Below are 18,779 nucleotides of genomic sequence, written 5' to 3' on the forward strand. Positions count from 1 at the left end.
AATTCATATCTCTCACCTGTGGGCTTAGAGCCAAGGAAGGCAACCAGTTTAACTCAGTTGCCCTTAGCTGGTACAGAGAATAATATTACTTTTTTTCTTTTCCATGAGTTGAGGCATCTTCTGTCTCATCCATCTTTGGGATTTATTGGTCTGGTGCTTGCTGCCTTGAGGATCCATGGATTTGTTTCTTCTCAGCTTTCTTGGCTGAAGAGCTGCCCTGGGCAGAGGCAGACTCTGCCTCAGGTGGTGCCTTTCAGGAGGATCACAGCCTGCCCAGGTAAATGCTGTGACCTAATGCCTCAAATCCTGACTTTGGAAGGTGAAATGTTTGGTTTCTGTCTCTGAAATAGTAAGGCTGGGGTTGCTGAAGGTCTGGCAGAGGTGCTGATGGTGCCAGGATTGAGGTCAGGGAAGAAAGTGCCTCCTTCCTCTTGTGACCCTGCAGGACTCTTACACAACTGTGCTAAACCAGCTTAAGGGAGAGCTGCCATGGGCAGGAGGGGAAATAAAAACAGCACACCAGGCAAAGATTGCTGATAAGCCCAGAGAGCCCAAAATTAGGATCAGGCTCCAGGGAATGAAGGAGAACCTGCTGGAGGTGATAACCTGGAGACTGACAGAAACTCAGGGGACTCACATGGGCCCTGAGCCAGACAAACCCGATCTTGGATTCTGATCTTGATGTGAGGATACCTGGGGTGTTTATAAATTGTGTCCTGGTTAGGGAGGACAAATAAAAACCTCAAGTTCTGGCCATGCCTCACCTAGACCAGGATGCTCCCATGCCAAGGGATGCAGGGGGAATTGAGGCCTGGCACTGGCTGCAGTGGTAAAGGAGAATGAATGTTCAGATCCAGAGGATCAAGGAATGGGGTGGGCTGGAAGAGACCTTAAAACCACCTTGTTCCCACCAGTTCCTTTTTTGTGCCTTCAGCTAGACCAGGCTGCTCCAAGTCCATCTTGTCCTTGAAAACTTCCGTGGATTCCTCTTTTCTTTTGAAAATTATTCCTGAAACATGGACAGAGAGCTACACTGACAGATTTGGGAACAAAAAAGGGTTCATGACTATCTCCCTTCCCAATTGCTTCCCTTTTTTCCCTTTCCCTATGACAGATTCACCTGGTGATTTGTTGTGCCATTTCCTTCTGCTTTCATGCAGCAAGAAGATTTCTCCTATTTTCTGCACCCAGTTATACTTTGCTAGTCTGGAAATTAACATTTTTCAGGAAATTAACATGTTTTCACTTCTCTACCTTTGATTTTCTTTCTTTCCTGGCCAGCTCTTTTCCTGTGGAATTCTGGTTTATCCAGTCTGGATACTGGTGGCTTTAAACCCTGGTGCTTAAATTTTGAAGTTGATTTTCAGTAATGTGTGATAACCATTCTAGCAAAAAGAAGGGTATTGCTGATGTTCTTTTTTGGTTTCCTTTGGGTTTAGGTGGGGATTTTTTGTTTGTTTGTTTGTTTGGGGTTTTTTATTTGTTTGGTTGGTTGGTTGTTGGTTTTTTTGGTTGGTTGGTTGTTGGTTTGATTGTTGGTTTTGTTTGTTTGTTTATGTTTGGGTTTGGTTTTTTTTATTTGCTTCTAATGCTTATAAAGCTTTATCCTGAAATTTCGTGCTGAAATTTCCATTTCCCAGCCTGAAACTTCTCGCTGAAATTTCCCACTCACAGCAATCATTTTTTTGTGTGCTGTCTCTTAATTTGATGAACATCCCAGTATTTTTCACTCTGTTTAAAACAGTGGCAGGAGCTGGTTTGGCCAGCAGATTACTGAGTGTGAAGTCAATTATTCAAAGTTCTCGATGTTTTCCTGCTTAACCAAAAAATATTGACTCAAGAGCAAGCCCAGCCTGGTTTCTTTGGGACTTATTTCAAATCTTTAATCTTCCCACTTCCATCCCTTCCCCTTTCCAGCTGTACTTGCTGATTAGTCTTTGACAGCAGCCTGGGCTGGAGCTGCCTTTCCTTTGGGGGAGGTTTATTTGATGTTTTCCCACCCAGCAGCAGCTCTTGGAGAGCATTCCAGCTGGGCTGGAGCTCCAGGGAATCGCTGCCTGGGCAGGGAAGCAAAGGTGGGAGACAGCAAGGAACAGGAACAGAGGCACTTATGCAATCACCCTGTGTTTTGGTAGGAAAATAAGCTGGAAATGAAGATATTTTGGCTGGTGGAAGGAAAAGCTGCTTGTCTCCTACCCAGACAGTAGCTGCTCTCAAGGCAGGATCTTAATCTGATGGGATGGAGACCCAGAGTGGCTTTCTGGAAGTGGGATGAAAGCCATTGAATCCTGGAAATGCTATGTTTGTGTGCAAGTTCCACAGGCTTATTTTCCTGAGAACCTCTTAAATAAATCTGCATGGGACTAATAATAATAATAATAGCTTTTCTGTGAGAGTTCTGTGCTCTGGCAAGCTCTTCTCTGCTTCCCTGGGATGTGGCTGCTTTTTGGTCTGTGTTCCAGGGGGGAGATGCCTGACCCATCTGGGCAGGGAGTTCTGGTTTCAGAGCAAGTGTAGCCTTGAAAATTTTACTTTTCTCATACTTGCCTAGGGCTGGCTCATCCCAAGATGTGCAGGAAGCCTTTTTATTGAATTCTTTGCTTGAAGATCTACCCTGGGCAGTGTGCTGGTGCCATGGATGTGTTTCTAGGATGGACAGGGAAGGTCACTGTGGTGAAGAATGGATGTGTCCTTGTGGTCAGTCTCACTGACTGAGGGATGTTTGCACAGCTGGTGTGGAGTGTGTGCTGCTGAGCACCCTGCCCTGCTCCAAATCTCTTGGATATTTGTGTTTATTTTTTGTTCCTCCGATGTCACAAAGCTACTTTTAAAGAAATGAGCTTCTAAACAGGCCTTTTCCTAGAAAGCTTAGAGTGGTGCAGAGACGGAGAGAGAAATGCTGTTGCATCCTGGCCTCTGGGCTCCTGTGGGATTGAGCTGCTGCAGATGTTTGGATAAACTGCTCTGGGCTGGCAGCAGTTCCCACCAAAGTGCTGTGGGTTAATGGACCCTTGGGGGTCCTGCCTTGAGATCATCTTCTCTGGAGATAATAATAATGCCCTGGATGAGAGCAGTGCTTTGAGGGGTCCCAGGTGGAGAGAGCTTTGTGCCAGCATCTCCAGCCTCATCCTAACCCCCAAAGGGTTTTGAATACCTTGATATCAATCCCAGAATGGTTTGGGTTGGAAAGGACCTTAAAGCTCTCCCAGTGCCATGGGCAGGGACACTTTCCACTATCCCAGGCTGCTCCAAGCCCCATCAGAGCTTGAACAATTCCAAGATTGGGGCAGCCACAGCTTCTCAGGACAGCCTGTGAGAGAACCTGACTATGCTGTCTGCAGGTATCCCTGTTTCACTCTAACCCTGATTATATTGAAAACCCCATTGTGCTGATAATGTGCCAGGCTGGAAGAGTGTCACTGGTGCTGGGAAAAGGGCAGCAGGACACAGTGAGTTAATGCTCAGAGAATCAATGCTCATCCTATTAAAAGCTCTCAAAGATGACTGAAAGCACTTGGCCTAATAGGCCTTGGGTTTGCATCACTAAATGAGTTTGTGAATCCCTCATGACTGGGCCTCTCCATAAGGAAAACAAGCTGGGAGCTGATGTAACTGGCAGATGGAGCCTTGTTTTTGTGTTTTTGTTAGAGCAGGAGCTGGACATGCCTGTGAGCCTCCTGTGCTCGCTCTGGGAGTGCCCCTGTGGCTGCAGGGCTGGGTCCCTCCCTGGCCTCACCCTCTGTCCCCGTCCCTCCTGTGTCAGGGAGACCTTAGCCCATGTCTGGAGACGCTTTTTGGAAAGCAAGGAGCATTTCAGACTGATGCAACTCCTTGCCAGGTCAATTGAGAAAATTCCTTCCTCCTGAAAGATTTATGCTGCAGCAAACAGAGTGAAATCCTTTTGCCCTTATTCACATCCTCCTAAAGATCCACACCAGCTTTTGGCAGGATACAGGAGTCCCAGTCAGGACAGGCATTTACCTGAGCTGTGTGACTCTGGAATGGGGTTGGGGTGGTAACCTGTCTCTGGTTACCCCTTTGTTTCCTTGGATGCCATTTTCCTTTCCCTCATGACAGGGAAGCTCTCCTGTCTGTCTCCTTGCATTGAGCAGAGCCTGATTTGTACAGAACTGGAAAAACCCCAGTAAGAACTGGGCTGAGGCTTTAGGAACATGAGGCAAATCTCTGCTTCCTTGGAACAAAAGAGGGATAAAGTGGATATTAGCCTTTCTCTGGTATAAATTAAATATCTTATGTGCCACAGGGGTGGAGGAGGGGATGGGGAGTGCATACATCTCATTTTTCCAATATCATTTTTGTTTCCATGTTTTTCGAGCAATCACAAAGCGGTAGTGGAGGTGATGAAAGGCTGACTTTCCTTCTTGAACCTCTTCTGGACTTCATCAGTTACTCCATGGACCTCAAAGCCTGCCCAGTTTCACCCCTGCCATGGACAGGGACACCTTCCACTACCCCAGGTTGCTCAGGAAGGCAAAGCAAGTTTTTCTTCTTTATTTATTCAGCTCCTCTGCTACTTGAGAACGTTTATTTTCGTGAGTAATGTCTCCTGCAGCCGTATGGAAGGAATCAATCATAGGAAATAAAGAGCTTGTAATCCATTTAACTAGGACTTTCCACCTCTCATTAAGCCAGAAACATTCATGCCTAATTCTCTGGGTAGCAGTTGCACAGCAGATGTGCAGGGTATCGATTGGAAAATGGCTCTTGCTGGGTTTGTTTTCCTTTTCCTTTCTTTCTTGCCCTCCCTTGCTGTTTCCATTCCAGTGCCTGCAGAGGGAGTGGAGGCACTTGGCTCCCTCTCAGATGAGCCTTCCTGGGGCTGTTGGTGCAGTTTTCTTTCCCTGCTGGTTTTCAGCAGGCAATGTGTGGGACAGGCTCCTGCTCCACTGCTGGCACCATCCGTGGGCAGCTCCTGGGGCTGTGTCTGGAAAGGGAAAACCAGGAGAGGGAGAAATGCTTGTCTGAAGGGGAGGCTGCTTCTCAGGGTGGGCATGTTCAAACCCAGCTCTGTTTCCACTTAATTTCTCAGCAAAAAAGTGAAATTGGTGCAGGCTTCTGGTTTGCAGCTTGGTGAGGATGGCAAAGCTCCTGGAGTCTGTGGAGAGGAAAAGTGTTCTGTAACGTTTTTCAGTCTTTAAACACTCTTTAATTCCTTGTTGGTGCATGGGTTTTGTTTAGCATCCAGCTGTTGTCTTCTCATTTTTCCTGTGATGGTTTTTCCTGTCTTTTTCTCACCTGGGCCATCTCTGTGGAGCCCTGCTGACTTTTTGTCATCACCCCGACCATACCATACCAACATCACAGGATATTCTCTGTCTGAGGTTCTTCATGGGGTCTCTTCCTCAATCCACTCCCTTGCCATCCCTGTTCTCCCATTTGGTGCTTTCCTGCCTGTCCCTTGGGGTTGGTGGCTCAGATTCCCTCCCCTTCCCTGCCTTCTGCCAAGACCAACAGCCCTGGCAGGCTCCTGGGGGTGTCTCACCTCACCTTAGCTGCTGTTTTAGATTTTAGCTGTTGAACTGCTGCCTTCTTGTGCTGCTCTGAGTGCCTCTGGAATGCTGTCCCAAGGGGACTCCACCTGACACAGACTTGGAGAGGTGGAAGGGTTTGAATTTCTCTGCCAAAAATGTAATTTCACGTACTTTGGGCTGCTTCACATTTCTCTTTGCTGCTTCTAAAAGCCAAGAGAATTATTATTAGAATTAAAGATACGAGAAATTCACAAGTTGTTGCCCATCTCTTCAGCAGCCCCCAGAAGATTAAGCTCTTTTTTACTCAGGCTGTCAGAAATTCTTTGGCAGAGGGTACCTGAAGTTTTCCATGTTTTTCCCCATGTCCCACCTGTGCTTTGCTGCTTGGAGTTACTTCACAACCTGCTTATGTGAACTCACCTGATATTTTTGGATCTGCAGCAGAATTTGGGTTTTCAGAGCTGTGCCAACACCTTGGCCTGCAGGGGTGGTGCAGAAAGCAGCGATTGTGTTTAATTATTGCTCTGCCAGAGGTTTATACAGGTTTTTCCTGTGCCCTGTTCCTCTTCTTCCACCCTTTCAAAGTTGCAGGCACCCAGTCCTGCCTCACTTTGTGGAAAACATTGAGGAGCTCTGTTGATGAGGGCGTGAGTCCGTCCTGTGCTTATTTATTTAGGGAGATTAAAGTCTAAGTTTTTCTTTTGTAATCCTTTTGAAGTATTTATCTTTTGAAGTCTGAATTTTCATTAACTGGAAGTGCACAACCCCCGAACTACACGCTGCCCTAGTTTCAAAGCTGTAATTTTTTTATTTTGGTAGAAAACACTTAAGAGAAATAAACAACAGGTCAGACCCACAGGGGCTCCACATCAGCCAGATCCTGTTTGGGATGTGTCTGTTTGGGTCATCCCTTGCCACTTTGGGGACTCCAAGTGGCTCTGCAGGCTCTCCCTGGGTTGGGATGTGTCCATGGATTTTTGGGATCTCAGGGATGTTCCCCTTCTCAGTGCTCTGCCAGACCAGCACATGGTCTGTAGACCTTTCTTCCATTTTTTGTATTTTTTTTCCCTCCCCTCGTATTTTCTGTGATTGAGGCAGCAGCACTCAGCTTTAAGGACAAGGCTCTTGTGCTTTCCTGCCTCAGCTCTCATCCAAAATATTCCATATGCATATGGCAGTGGATACTTTGCTGCAGTTCATCTTTTTTGTTTGTTTGCCAGGGGGAAAAAAAAAATAGATGCGGACTGGAGTTTTGATATATATCTGCTGCTTTTGTTTGTGCAGTGTTATCAGTGTAAAAATGAATGCTTTCAGCCTGGAAAAAGTGGGTGGGAAACCTCTGGCCCAACCTGGTTTCCAGTGTGGGGAACAACAAAGTGTGGGGAAGAATAACCCTGCTGGGCATCCTCCACCCCCAAAATGAATCACCTGAGGCTGTTTTCTGGCTTTGGGGTGTCCCATTCCTGCCTTGAAATGACATCTTGGATCTTGCAAGCTGAGATGCTTTGGGTTTGTGCCAGCAAAATGTGGAAAATGGTGCTCGGTGTGTGTGTGTGTGCATCTCAATTTCCTCCCGTGGGAGTGGCCAGAGCAAACAGCCCTCAGTAATAGCTTGTTATTAAACAGATGGGGATATTGACCCTCTTCCATTTCCATCTTCCACGTTGGGGAAAGTGAAATTGCATTACTTTGGCTTGGATGAGTTCAGTGTATTAATAACAAAATGTGTATGAAAACCAATGGGAGAGTGCATTGCAAATCCCAAGAATTTAGATAATGATTTCAGCCCTGGCTGGGCCACAGAGATTTCTCTTCCATTTTTCCTTTTTTGTGCACAGAACTGTAGAGTTTGCTCTGGAATAGGTTAATTTTTTAGAAAGCATTTAAGGAAAATCAGGATTTTCCAGTATAATTAGGGAAATGAGTGACAAGCAGCCTTACAAGCATATCAATAGGGCTAATTGATTATCAGGCATGTTCTCACCTAATTGGCAGAGGAAATTATTTGCTTAACAGGGCTTTAAGCATAATTAGATTGATACAAGTTTTAGTAGAGATAGAGATGTTGAATTTACAGAGATTCTTGATAAACAGTGATCCCAGGAGTCACCAACAAGAGGAAAAACACTTCTTTTAATATGGAAATCAGTAGAATCTGCCAAAGCTCTTTTTAAAACGAGTTGACATAAAAAATTAACCTCAAATACCTCTGTATTTTTCATGTTTATTTCTATTGCAAGTGGGGTGAATTTTGGGAGATGGGAGCCCGTGTGCTCAGGGCTTGCTTTGGTTTAGAGGCTCTCCAGGTGTGGGGGGAGCAGGTGCTTCTTCCCCTCGTCCTCCCCACAGTTTCTCCTCTCTGGAACCTCGTGGAAAGCCAAGGTTTTCCATTGGATGGGCCTTCCCAGCCATGCCTTGGCAACTGGAGATCCTGTAGGTGTCATCCACATCTGCATGGGTGGTGGGGTTGTTGGAGAAGATTGTGTGTCTGCCTCTCTCCAAATGCTCAGCTCTGCTCCAACATCTCCTGAGGCTTCAGGATTCCGTGGGCTGGTGTGGGCCTGGCAGTGCTGGGCTCATGGTTGGACTCTGTGACCTTAGGGGGCTTCCCCAGCCTTAATGATTCCATGATTTCATTATTTGTAAGCTTCCATTGAAGCATCCTTGTTTATGTTTTGGGTTTTGTTTTGGATGTGCTGATCCAAACCCTCCTGAGCAATCCGTGGTGGGTGTTCAGAGCAGGGCTCTCCGTGGTGTGGCTGGAAGGGCAGGAATGCTGCTTGGCTTTTAAAAACCACAGAACATCCTGGGCTGGAAGGGACCCACAGGGATCACTTCCAACCCCTGGCCCTGCACAGACACCCCACATCCCACCCTGGGCATCCCTGGGAGCTCCTGAGCTCTGTGCCCATTCCCTGGGCAGTGCCCAGCACCTCTGGGGATAGAACCTTTCCCTAAATCCAACCCGACCCTGCTCTGGCACAGCTCCAGCTGTTCCCTGGGTGCTGTCTCTGTCCCATTGAGCAGAGTTCAGTCCCTGCCCCTCCTCTTCCTCCCTGGGGAAGCTGTGCCTGCAGTGAGGTCTCCTCTCAGTCAGCCTGAAGGGGGATCCAAGGGGAGCAGCAAGCCTTGGGAAAGGCTGTTAAACCTGCTCCTCTGGAGCTGCATCCCCACTGTTTACTCAGAGCACTTCAGGACTTGGGCTGTTGCTCTTCCCCTCGCTAAGATGAGGGCCTGAGATGCTTTAGTGGTTGGTCTTGATTGCTGCCTTCCCTCTCCAGTCCAGGTTTCTGAATATTGTCCTGAGACTACAGGAATGGAGCAGTTAACCCAGAGAGACAAAACTCAAAAATTTTTAGGCCAGATCTCCCCAGGGAGCTTCATTTTAAATGTGCAACTCCAATTCTCCCTTTTTTTTTTCCCCCCTCCAAAGCTGTTTGGAAGGGAATAATGTGTAACCAATACCTCCACTTCAGTATCTCAGAAGTGCAGTGTGTGCTAATTAGGCATCCTGGAGCCTTTGGAAAATGCTCCCTTGTATTTCTAGATGGAATCTGCCCTGTTCCCCCTTTTTGGATAAGTGAGCTGGTTATTCAGCTCTGAGAAGCTCACAGCCATTGGCAGATGATGCATCTTGAAAGTCAAGGTTGAGAGCATGAGTGGCTTTGTGTTTTCTATTTTATTTCTTTCCCCCCTCCTCCCTCCCTCCCTCCTGGTGCACGTTGCTGGATTTGAATAATTAATGCCTGTTGTCTTGCTTCCTGTTTTCATTTCTGTATGTAATGCTAACCAGCAGTGGGCTGAATCATTCATGGGCTGCTCTCTGCCCCTCTGCAGCTGGAGATGGCATGGGACCAGTGAAACAGTGATTGGGAGGTGCTGCAGGCTTTGTGCTGCTCCCTGGACCCTGGTTCTGGCAGCAGGAGCAGTAAGTATTGAGCCCATGCTCCTGGCCAGGCCAGGCTCTCTGGGCAGATGGTATCAGTGTGGTTTCTCTCCCTGCAGCTCCTGTTACTGCTCAGGTGTCCGTGTGCATGGAGGGGAGGGTGGCTGCTGGGTGCTGTCCTTTCCCACCTGTTTTGGGCTTTGATGGAGCTGGTTGTGATGCTCATGGAGAAGAGGGAGTGATTTTCGGCTTGTTGATTGTGCCTCATGCAATTACACTGTGTTTAGGAGTGGATGTTTTAACACTCATCTTAGATTTTTTTTTTTTTGGTCATTGTGTTTTCCCTGAGTTTTTGTGGAGAGCAGCCTGGAATTCTGGGCTCCTTTGCAATGAGAGGAACCAGGGTGGGAGCTTCACTTACAGAGCCTTGTCATCTGTCTTTTCCCTTGGGCGCTGCCAGGGATCCAGGCACGGCCACAGCTCCTCTGGGCACCCTGTTCCACCCTCCCAGGGAAAGAATTCTCTCCTGTCAAAGTGATCAAATGTAATTAAATTTAAAAAAACCCAGTGAAAGCTTCTGTGGATGGAGCTGGCCTGTCTGCCCTCCTGCCTTGCATGAGTAAAGCAGGGAGAGTGGAAAGCAGGAGAGATGCTGTCCTTTGGAGAGGAATTAGTGCAGGATTACTTGGAACAGCTACAGCCTTCTAGGCTTTCAGGCTGGGAATAAGGGCTTTGGCTGGGGAGTTGTTAACAGGCTGTGAGTGATTTTTACATCTTGCACAGAGCCCTCAGCATCTCGTACATCACTCCACACTTGGAATCTTCAGGGCAGAGAGCGAGGTTTAGCCCAAGAGCTTTAAGCAGCATCTCCAGTTTTGCACGTCCCCAGTGCCCCACGGTGACAGGTCTTGTGGGGAGGCAGAGGGGAGGCTCATTTCCTGGGGGTGCTCTGGAAGCTGAGGATGGGCAGGCAGCTTGAGCAGGGCCTGATGCTGAGCTTTATGAACAGCAGGAGGAGAGGTGGGACGCGGGCACAGGGAGGTGACCGCGACACGAGGCCGTGGAGGTGGCACAGCAGCACGGGGGGACGTGAGCAGCAAACAGCTCTGCCAGGCTGGCTGTGCTGCCCCTCTGTCCTGCCTGTCACCCCAGGGGACGAGCAGGGCCACGTGGAGAGCTGGGCTGGCCACACATGGACCTGTGGGTCGTGCCCACCTCGTGTCAGTGCCCCGAGCAGCGCAGGGAACTGTGCTGAAAGCACAAAGCTGCCTCTGTGTCTCAGGAGGGCACAGGGCTCTGGGGACAGCCTGGTGACAGCTCTGGAGCCACAACAGCCTCTGGCATGCTGAGTCCTGATTAAAGTGTCAGGGCAAGGCTGCCCTGGGCTGTCGGCACGGAGTGTGAATGGACACAGACAGACAGGGCTGGGAGGGGTGAGCTCTCTGTGTCCCTGCTGACATTTCCAGACTACAGCACTGCCTGCAGCATCCCCTCGTGCAGCAGCTGGAGTGACAAATACAGTCAGCCCTGCTTTTGGAGGCTTCTTTCCATGGGATGTGTCCAGGAAAAGCTTTTAGGTGGCTGGTTTATCTCCCTAAGCCCAGCCGTGCTTTCTTGATCCAGTTGCTGCTCAGCTGTCACAACTTTGCCCCAGACCTGAGCCCTGGGAATCCCACATGTAAGGAGGCAAAGTGTTTCCCCTGGAGAGGGTGGATTTACACACCCTGCACACAGCCCTGCACTCTGAGCAAAGGGGAGCAAGCACTGTGCAGGCTCAGCTGCTGCCAAACCCCTCTGCCAGCCTGTGGTGATGCACACAGCAGCTGTGTGGGGCTGTGGGTGCCCACCTGGGCTGCAGGAAGCTGTGGGAAACGTGTGCTGTGGGACCAAGCACAGCATCCAGCTCTGCATCCTGGGAGTGCTTGAGAGGCTTATAAAGGGAGAGGGCAATATCTGTAGTACACATTTTGTGTATACACACTCTGTATTCCATATTCTTGGGGCTGTCCAGAAGTCTGGTCCTTGCTGGATCCCTTCCAGCTCAGGACAGTCCCTGATTCTGTGATGCTCCTTCTGCATGGAAGTGTTCATTCCTCATCTGGGGCTGTTTTGCAGGCTCCATGGGATGCTGACACTAAACTGCTTTAGCTTGGCTCAGCCTCAGCTCTGTGGAGGTCTCTGAATTGATTTTCAGGTGGTTCTTGCAGCAGCTCTGTCTCTTTACACTTCAGTCATTCATAGGAACCCAATCACCTCATCCTGCAGATCCTCGTCCTGCTGTTTTTGTCCTCACGTGGCTTTCCCTGATGTACACTTTGCTTTTGGTGGTGTGGGAGAAGCTGCAGGAAGAAACCAAACCTGCAAACTAATTAAACTTCTTGGTCTCGTTGAGTAACGAGTGGGAGATGTTGGCAGGGCTGGGAACAGATCTGATTCTCATCCCTGCTCTCAGCAGCCAGACGACATGGTTAATTATTAAATTGCTTGTTAACGTATTGAAATATCGCCGGGGATTTTAATTTCCTTTTTTTTGTTGTTGTTTCCTCTGCTTTGCCCCAGGGCGCTCCCAGGAGCTGATGGATTAGTGGCAGCAGGCTCAGGAGGGGCTGGAAGGAGCATGGTCAAACACCAACCCCTGCAGTACTACGAGCCCCAGCTATGTCTGTCCTGTCTGACCGGGATCTACGGCTGCCGCTGGAAACGGTACCAGCGGTCACATGATGACACCACCAAGGTGAGCAGGGACAGGGCCGCTGCCACCCCGTCCCTCTCCTGATGCCGTGCAGCTCTTGCTTGGAACGATGGAAGATCTGGGGTTTTTCCTTATTTATTGGCTTGTATGTTTGATGGGAGCTCTTGACCACGGCAGGAGGCCGTCCCCACATGGTCGATGTAGAGATGGGCACAGTGAGGTTGGTCATGGTGCTCCAGGGGACTGAAAGTGCCCAAATCTGTTTATATTGTGCTAAAGGGGAACACTTTCCTTGTGGTTTTTTTACTCCTGCTGCTGCTTGCACCTTTAGCTGGATATGTAAGTTCTGTGTTTCTGCAGCTTATCTGTCTTCGTTGTGTGGTTTCAGTGGGCCCAGAAGGGACTTGGGGATCTTGAGAGGTCTTATGATTCTGTTCTTGATGGTGCTATTTGGCCCCAGAAGGAATTTGGAGATCTTAGAGGTCTTTTCCAACCTTTATGATCCTGTTTTTGTGTGTGACAGTGAGTTTGTAGGTAGGGGAAAAGGGTGCCCAGAGCTGCCCCTGGATCCCTGGCAGTGTCCAAAGCCAGGTTGGACAGGGTTTGGAGCACCCTGGGACAATGGAAGGTGTCCCTGCCCATGGCAGGGGTGGCGCTGGATGATCTTTAAGGTCCCTTCCAGCCCAAACTCTTCTGGGGTTCAGTGAAAGGCAGAAGAAGGTGAGAGCAAGCTGGGGTGAATGGGAAAGCTGTTGGAGGTGCCTCTTTCCTCCCCTGGCTAAATACAGATTGTAGGAGCTCTGCCAGAGGGAATCCAGGCTCAACTTGCACCTCCTCTCTTGTTCTGGGCTGGGAGATGAGGTCTTGTGATTTGTTGATAAAGAAAAGTGTGAAAATATTGCTGTCCAAAGCACCCTGTTACATCAGCTGGGTAAGGATTTTGTTTGACTGTTCTCCTGTACTCCCATGTTGCCTGGGATGGATTTTTAAAGTGTGCTTACAAGTTAAATTCGGGGGTTTTTTTCCTTCTTTAAATCCTGTTTCATCTGCAAGTGCTCCCAGGGGACCCTTTGGTTGCCTTTTGAATGCCTAATTTTGCTCTCCTATTGCTTGGCTCCTCTGTTCTGTTTTTAAGCCTACAACCAGGGATCTTCTTGGCTCTGGAGTGCTTTTCCTCTTGCAAAAGCAGCTGTGAAGGAGCAGACAGGGCTGTGTGGCAGATCCTGTGCCAGAAATGCTCCTGGTTGTGAATTGCAGCCATTGGTGGTGGTGCAGCTTGGCCAGGAGCAGCTCCCCTGTGATGGGAAAGTCACGCCTGGAGTTTGTGCAGCCTAAAAACAATTTTCCTTTCGCAAAGTAGGAATGTTGGTGCTGTTTTCCCTCTGCTTCCAGCTTGGTCTGGGTGACCACTTCAAGCCAGCATAATATTGCAGTTCTTAGCTAAAAATTGACAGAAAAATTGCCATGAATTTTTCAGTGAAATCTACCTCTGCTTGCATTACCAAAAAATATCAGTGGCAGCTTTCCAAGCTTGCCAGGAATTTCCATTGGTTTTTGCTAGTGCTGGAAAGGAATTCATCGTGTTTAAAGGTAGCTGATCCAGGCTTTAAAACATGTCCAGTGTGAGCTGGTCTTTGTGAAGTCTTTGTGAGGCCTCTGCTTCCACTTTGGTAAAGGGAGATGGAGAAAGCAGCAGGAGTAGGAGAAGAAAGCCTAAAATGGGCTGCAGGCTGTGTTACCTGCTTCCTTGTTAAAACATCAAACTCCCCAGAATAAAAGGCTTTCATCCAAATTTGGATCATGACCCAGCCTTGCCTCCCTATCTTCAGCTGATGCCTGTGAATGTTTGTTGTCTGAATTGTGCTACACCTCAACAGCCAGAATTTTAATGGTTCCTCTCTTTTTCCTTCAAATTTATGTACATCAAGCTTCCTACTCCACGTTAAGAAATTACATGAAAATGAGAATTTTAATTGGACACCTGAGTTCTAGGGGTTTTTTTGAGAGGCAGCTTGCTGGAATTGTCATTATCCTTTGCTTTTCTCTGACCTTTGAGAATGAAGAGAGGGGTTGGAGGCATTTTGAACATTTGCAAAATTCCTTTTTTCTATTGTGGGCCCTCAGCTTTAATGGCAAGATCCCCTTTCACTTTTTTTTTTTAATGTTTTTTTAAGTGAAAGGCAGATGAAGGAGGAGAAATGGTCTTGCTGAGTTTCAGATCATTAAAATCTCTGTAGCTGGTGTGAGGAAGGAATTGCTGATCTAACCACAGCTTGTTCATCACATATTCAAGCAAGGATATTATGAAGTCAGTGCATGGAAGCATATTTTTATTATTATTGTTTCCAAACCCCTGTTGTTTGTACACAGCAAATATCATCCTGGTGGATGATATTGGGAGAGGGGACAAAGATTTCCTCCCAAAGGAAACAGCAATGATCATTTTTTAATCTATCCAGTAAAAAGAAGCCACTTTTATTGACTGGCTGGGCTGAGCTATCAAACATGGTCTTTCTCTCCAACACAAATCTCCTAATCCTCTTCTTAATTGCAAGTTGTCTGAACTGTGAGGATGTGGGAGGGGGAATATCCAATAAAGCCTCTCCCTGCCTTTGTCTGCTGCTGCTCACGTAGCTGCAGATCTATAAATGATATATCAACCCCTTCCTTCCTATGAGTTGGGCAGTCCCTGTCAGGATTTATGCCCCTCAAGTGAAATGTGTGTGATTCTAGATAGTCCATTTGGTTAAATGCATCACATGACCTCCAGCTGAGGCTTCTGAGGGCTTTTTGGGGTCCTTTTGTGCAGAGATAAGTGAGGAGCTGTGATCCATCAGCATAATGAATTGCAGGGCTGTGTCTGGGCTGTGTGTATTAATTCACTCTCTGGTGAAATGCTCTTGTAATTCCCGCTTGGCCAGAGCTGTGAAATGACCTGAACAGATGATCTAAGCCACGGGCTTTGGAGCTGGGACTTTGTCAGGGCCGATTCCCAAATGGCCAGAGGTCACTGGTCACAGAAATTGCTTGCTTTGCTGCAATCTGCTATTAGAGGATGGCTTCATTTGCCCTTCTCCGTGTGATTTTCTATTTGTGAGGGTTTCAGCCCACGGGCCTGAAGGCACAGGAGCTCTTGAGGCAGAGGGGCTCTCTCAAGGTTGTTTGATTTGAGGCTGGGCACTGAAGCATTGGATGTGAGCAGTGACTCAGAGCTGAGTCCCCATGAATGGATGTGTCCAATCCTGTTGGCTTGATGGGCAAATGCAGGGAAATCCAGTCATTCCATTAAATATCAGTGTGTTTTTTCCTTATTGTTCCTGAAGGTGCCCCCCTCATTAGAGGGGTCTGGATTAGATGATCTTTAAAAGTCCCTTTCAACCCAAACTATTCTGATTCTATGATTCTATTTATTCCCCACGATGCTTGGAAATGAAAGGCTGTGTTTAGGGTTTTCCACATCACTTAAAGATCCTGTAAAATTCACCTCTGACCCCTTCACTTTACAGGGAGGCTGTGAGGTGGATGATTGTCAAGGGAAGCTGTGACAGCTGAGCCAGGCAGGAATTGCATTTGCTCTGTGTGGTGCCTTCAGACCAGATTTGGCAGGGTGTTACTGGTTTTAACTGGGAATAGCACATTTTGGCCTTCATGAAGGAGCAAAACCTCTCTGACAGGGCAGGATCCTGTGGAGGACTGGCAAGGAGCAAAGAGCTGCTCCAGCCTCAGGAACTGGGATTAACCTGCCAGGCCCTTGCTTCTCTTTGATTTCCACACCCTCCTAGAAAGGCTGGGATGAACCAGCCTGTTCTGTGTCAAAAATGTTCCACATTTCAGCAAACTGCTTTGGAGAATGGGAAATCCCAAATCCTGGAAACCCCAAAAAGCCACGGGGTTGGAGCCTAATTTAGTGGTGCACCCCAAATATTGTCAGGGGAGGATGTGTGACTGATGCTGAATTTGTGGTGCAGAATGCCAGTGGGGGAGAGTCTGCAAAACCCATTGAGTGTGGGGCCTGGGCTGGGATTATGGGCTCAGACTGGTGATTAACAGGCCCTGGGACTTGTAAAGCTTTGGAGTTGTCAAAGGGTTTTCCTGCAGAGCATCTGCAAAACGTGGCTTTGGCTCTGAACAGCCGGCTCGGAACTGAGCTGCAGCTGGACAAAGGGGGGAGAAAAGGGGGCAAGGAGGGATTTTGGGGCCCTCAGAGCCAGCCACGTGTTTTTACAGGGATTTCTTCCCTGGGTACAGCAATGCTCCTCCACTCTGAGGTGCAGCCATTCTCATAAAATCCTGACTGGTTTGAATGTGCTCCAGCAACTCCTGGTCTAACCCATATGGGAAAGCCTTTCCAAACTCTCCCTGTGAGTTCCCTGTACTGGTTTTGACTGGGATACAGTTGATTTTCTGCACAGCAGCTGCTGTGGTGCCAGATTTTGGGCTTGTGAATGAAACAATCTTACACCCATTGCTGGAGATTTTTTACACAGCATCAAGGTACAATATTTTCTGAATTCCCTCCAAGAAGGGGAAAAAATTGAGGTGGTTTTTCTGCTTATTTTCCAATACAAATGTTTTTTCTCTCAACTGTGTAGTTGTTGTTATAGTTAGACTTTTACAATTGAATTATATAACTCCCTTTTCCAAAGAGGCAATGGGAACCTGTAATCCTGTTAATCCCAGGTTAATTAATTGTGTTGATCTTTACTTAGACATTTAGTCCTTTCCCATGTGTGGAGCCATGAGTGTGAATTGTGAGGAGAGAAAATGAGAAAAGTGAAATGGCATTGACATCATGGAAGTTTGACTTGTGGGAGTCTCCATGTCAGAAGTTCTCTCTCTGTTCTTGACAGAATAGTGAAAAATTGTGGCCCTTTTCCAGAGGAGCCTTGATTTTCCTCACCCAGAGGGAAGTGAATGTGACCTTGCTGCCCTGGAGCTGGGCTCCAGTGATTTACTTTCCATTTGGGGTTGAATTTGCCACTCTCCTCCTTCACCAACTCTGCTTTTCCAGCCTCTCTCGTGAATTCCTAAGTGTCCTGGAATAGATCCAAGCACTGTTGGGCTGTGATAGAACAGAAAATGTTGGAGAGCAACTTTGCAGTGTGTCATTACTGGGTGGTGGATGCACTGGGAGGGTGCAGGGGCCAATGGAAAAAGCTTCTTATCATCCTTTCTTTTTTTTTTTATCCAAGTTGAAGGTGGTTTATTTCTGTCTCTCATAAAAGTAGACTTTGTGGAAGCGCCTCAGGGATGCTTGTGGCTCCAAAATGACCGCAAAAATGAACTAGATGAGAAGGCAACCTGGCCCCAGTGGGCGTAAATGAATGAAATGGAAGGAATAGGAAGGAGCGGGGTTTGTGTGTGGTGATGATCCTTGAGAAAGTGTGCTGAGGACAAGGTGGAAGCTGGGGAAGGAACCAGAATAGACAGGGTTGGGTTGGGAAGGACTTTAAAGATCACCTAATTCTACCTCCCACTGTCCCAGGCTGCTCCAAGCCCTGTCCAACCTGGCCTTGGACATTCCAGGGATCCAGGGGCAGCCACAGCTGCTCTGGGCACCCTGTGCCAGGGCCTGCCCACCCTCTCAGCCAGGAATTCCTTCCCAATATCCCATCCATCCCTGCCCTCTGCCAGTGTGAAGCCATTCTCCTCTGTCCTGTTCCTCCAGGCCCTTGCCAAGTGCCCCTCTCTGCAATAATGGTTGAAATCTGTGAGGTGTGGCTTTCCTGGCATTGGTCACAGGACATTTCAGTATCTGCCAGGCTGTTGTTTTGGAGAGGACTCTGCTGCCTGTGAGGTCTGGGTGGGGGTCCAAAGTGCTGGGGTTCCAGGAATGCTTGTGGTTTCAGGAACTGGGAACCTCTGTGCTGCTGACATGTCTCATTAACAAAATTGATTAGCAAAGCTGAAAACTCTAATGACTCTGCTTTGTTGGCTGTGAAGCTGATCTGTGCTTTTGTTCGCTGTCTTGTGTGTTCCTCTGGGAAAGGAAACTTGGATTTAGGAGTGATTGGTTGCAGATTTAAGCTTTTTCTCCAGGTTGTTTCCAGAAGAAGTGTGGCCAAGTTCCAGAGTGGGATTTCAAGGGTATAACCAGCCATGGCTAGAGGTTTTAATTGTTTTTTGGTTGCTTCTCTTTGTACTCATCTCAGCCTTGAAAATTATTCTAATTTTTTTTGCCTTTGTGCCATGTCTACAGTGAGGTGTTAAAAGCAAAGCTGTTGACCTGATCTGGACCCATAATTCCCTCTTGATGTGCAGTTCTGAGCCTTTATTTGGCTGATACTTGTTTGCAGATGATGTCAGCAAGCACTTGAGAGTCAATTGACTTGAGTGAAGTCAAATGAGGCCCTTTTGCTGGGAGAACTATGGAACAAAAAAAATGAAACAACTGAGGCTTTGTTTGAAGTGTGCACTTGCAGCCTGTGACTCCTAGAAACTGAATCAGCTTCCTTGTGAGCTCTCCTGAAGCTGGCTGTGAAATCAAGGTTGACTTTTGGGTGGCAAAAAGCAGTGGCACTGACCAGCAAGTGGAGTTTATTGTTCAGGTCATGCAGCCAAAGATGGCCCTGGGTCCAAGGAGAGCAGCTCTTATCTCCTTGCCCATCAGTTGGGGGTGTCTGAGGCTGCTGGGCAGGCACCAGGCTCTTGGTTTGAGGGTGATGTGAACAGCAGAAGGTTGGAGACTTTAACGTCCCCCTTATGCCAA

General features: G+C 47.9%; 1 protein-coding gene across 2 annotated transcripts in view; it reads left to right on the plus strand.

The window, feature by feature from the left end:
• The window catches only part of GDPD5 (glycerophosphodiester phosphodiesterase domain containing 5), a 98,395-nt gene that overhangs the window by 29,040 nt on the left and 50,576 nt on the right, over positions 1 to 18,779 (plus strand). The window contains exons 2-3 of one of the 2 annotated variants that reach the window (XM_058825295.1): positions 9,330 to 9,420; positions 11,938 to 12,112. In XM_058825295.1, coding sequence (XP_058681278.1) covers positions 11,996 to 12,112 — 117 coding nt within the window. In that variant the 5' untranslated portion in view covers positions 9,330 to 9,420; positions 11,938 to 11,995. The remainder of the gene's footprint in view (positions 1 to 9,329; positions 9,421 to 11,937; positions 12,113 to 18,779) is intronic. The other variant, XM_058825296.1, reaches the window with a different exon arrangement.

Source organism: Ammospiza caudacuta, chromosome 2 (genome assembly GCF_027887145.1).
Source record: "Ammospiza caudacuta isolate bAmmCau1 chromosome 2, bAmmCau1.pri, whole genome shotgun sequence".
Taxonomy (NCBI): Eukaryota; Metazoa; Chordata; class Aves; order Passeriformes; family Passerellidae; genus Ammospiza; species Ammospiza caudacuta.